The sequence below is a fragment of the Sander lucioperca genome, chromosome 20, assembly GCF_008315115.2.
Source record: "Sander lucioperca isolate FBNREF2018 chromosome 20, SLUC_FBN_1.2, whole genome shotgun sequence".
Classification (NCBI taxonomy): Eukaryota; Metazoa; Chordata; class Actinopteri; order Perciformes; family Percidae; genus Sander; species Sander lucioperca.
In genome coordinates this window covers 21,116,651-21,119,150 of record NC_050192.1, presented here as the reverse complement: position 1 = coordinate 21,119,150, position 2,500 = coordinate 21,116,651, and the positions used below count along the sequence as shown (strand labels likewise).

The 2,500-nt window shown below is 42.1% G+C and overlaps 1 protein-coding gene across 3 annotated transcripts in view; it reads left to right on the top strand.

The window, feature by feature from the left end:
• calua (calumenin a) overlaps window positions 1-2,500 on the top strand; it is a 16,012-nt gene that overhangs the window by 3,355 nt on the left and 10,157 nt on the right. For 2 of the 3 annotated variants that reach the window (XM_031321530.2, XM_031321531.2), the window contains exon 2: window positions 2,469-2,500. This exon is cut by the window's right edge and continues 198 nt beyond it. In XM_031321530.2, coding sequence (XP_031177390.1) covers window positions 2,469-2,500 — 32 coding nt within the window. Of the gene's footprint in view, window positions 1-2,465 lie in introns of all 3 variants that reach the window. The other variant, XM_031321532.2, reaches the window with a different exon arrangement.

The window sequence follows — 2,500 nt, the reverse complement described above, 5'->3', positions numbered from 1 at the left end:
ACCGTTTAGCGTTAGCTGTCAGCATTTTATATAGTGTATAGTATAGTATAGTATTAACTAACTAGCGGTAGACTAACGTTAGTTGCTGTTGAGTATAGTGTTAACTAGCTAGCGGTAGGCTAACGTTAGCTGCTGTTGAGTGTAGTGTTAACTAGCTAGCGGTAGACTAACGTTAGCTGCTGTCGAGTGTAGTGTTAACTAGCTAGCGGTAGGCTAACGTTAGCTGCTGTCGAGTGTAGTGTTAACTAGCTAGCGGTAGGCTAACGTTAGCTGCTGTCGAGTGTAGTGTTAACTAGCTAGCGGTAGGCTAACGTTAGCTGCTGTCGAGTGTAGTGTTAACTAGCTAGCGGTAGACTAACGTTAGCTGCTGTCGAGTGTAGTGTTAACTAGCTAGCGGTAGGCTAACGTTAGCTGCTGTCGAGTGTAGTGTTAACTAGCTAGCGGTAGGCTAACGTTAGCTGCTGTCGAGTGTAGTGTTAACTAGCTAGCGGTAGGCTAACGTTAGCTGCTGTCGAGTATAGTGTTAACTAGCTAGCGGTAGGCTAACGTTAGCTGCTGTTGAGTATAGTGTTAACTAGCTAGCGGTAGGCTAACATTAGCTGCTGTTGAGTATAGTGTTAACTAGCGTCACATGCAGCGGTGTTTGTGTTGCCTGTATCGTCTTCAGAGCATCAGAGAGAAGAGCAGACATATCAGTGGCACCAGATTTCGGTAGCCAGGGTTGGCAGGAAGAAGATTTTTACAAGTAAATGTTCCAGTTAATGATCCAGGCAGAACATTCTCGTCTCCCTCCTTCATTTTACAGTCCAATGGAGGCTAGAACGGCTCCGGGTCAAACCTCAATATGGAATGGATTAATCTGCGTTATTTTTTTAACGCGTTATTTTTTCTCAGATTAATTAATCGAAATGAACGCGTTATTTTGACAGCCCTAGTATATATATGTATGTATGTAGTATCTGTATGTATATATGTGTATGTATGTATGTAGTATCTGTATGTATATATGTGTATGTATGTATGTGTATGTATGTGTATATATGTGTATGTATGTATGTATCTGTATGTTATGTATCTGTATATATGTGTATGTATATATATATATATATACACACATATATATGTGCTGTTTCTGCTTGCTGTTTCATCAGCATGTGTTCTTGTAGTTTTCTGTCTGTAATAAAGTCAGATCCATCAGGATGGAAGTACTCAGATTACTTCAGTAGAAGTATCAGTACTGTGAAAAGTACTCATTGGTTAAAATAACTTGTGTCAGTGTTTTATATGATCATTTTTATTGATGATTAATATGTAAGTGGTTCGTAAATGTTTTTACTAGTAGGGCTGGATCGATTTACACCCCTAATAACTTTGACTTTTCACCGATATCTCCCTGTAAAGTTCAAACACTGACGGCTGTAACGTAACGTTTCCATCTTTTGTTAAATGAGATCGTTCTGATTGCTTCTGATTGCTTCGGTCTGACAGTTATCAGATCACAGACAGCAGCAGGAGGAGTCTGGTGGTTCCACGGGGGGGTAACCTTCGCTTCAGAGCCGAACCTCCTATGGAGCCATTCTGATGCTACCAAGCCATCACCCCCCCGTTAGCATCCCATTGACTGCCATTCATTTTGATGCTACCAAGCCATCACCCCCCATTAGCATCCCATTGACTGCCATTCATTTTGATGCTACCAAGCCATCACCCCCCGTTAGCATCCCATTGACTGCCATTCATTTTGATGCTACCAAGCCATCAGCTCCCGTTAGCATCCCATTGACTACCATTCATTTTGACGTCACTTTGACAGAGAATAACTTTACATCTGAAGAGTTTAAAGACTCTATTTGTCCATTGTTTATTTCTAAAGAAACACGACAATGTATAAAAGGCTCCATTACCTTGTAGCTCACGTTATGGCTCCGTAGCAGACGTTTTTATAAAAATAGGCTAACGATTGGGTCATAACCACGAGACTTACTGTCTCATAGTAGAGGAATTACCGTATAGTACAGGAGAAGCTCTCAGGCAGTTTGGACTTCCATTAGCTGTTTAAGTTTAATTACTAATGTTAACTATCATTTTAGTGATCAATAATTAGCCTGTGTCTATGTTATCTCCTTACATATACCTACGCTCTCCGTCTCTGCTAGATTGGGAATGATGAATTTCTCTTGGCACAGCTACCAGAAGACTTCCAACTTTCAGACAGGTTGCTCACGTCACATCTACGTCTTCAAGCTCAGTTGGAGGCTGCTCAGTAACGCTCAGCCATCACCGGGAAAGAGACTTCACTGGTCTCCGTCCAGAGACACGGGACCTGCTGGTCCAGTTTATATACTGTCTCTGGTCCGGACCGGGAGACAGAGACCCAACAGGACCTGGTGGTCCATTATATATACTGTCTGTGTTGGTTCAGAGCTGCTCAGACAGGTTGAGGTTGAATGTCTCTCGTCTGTTTTCAGTTCGTCAGGATGATCCGTGCGTTGCTGTTGCT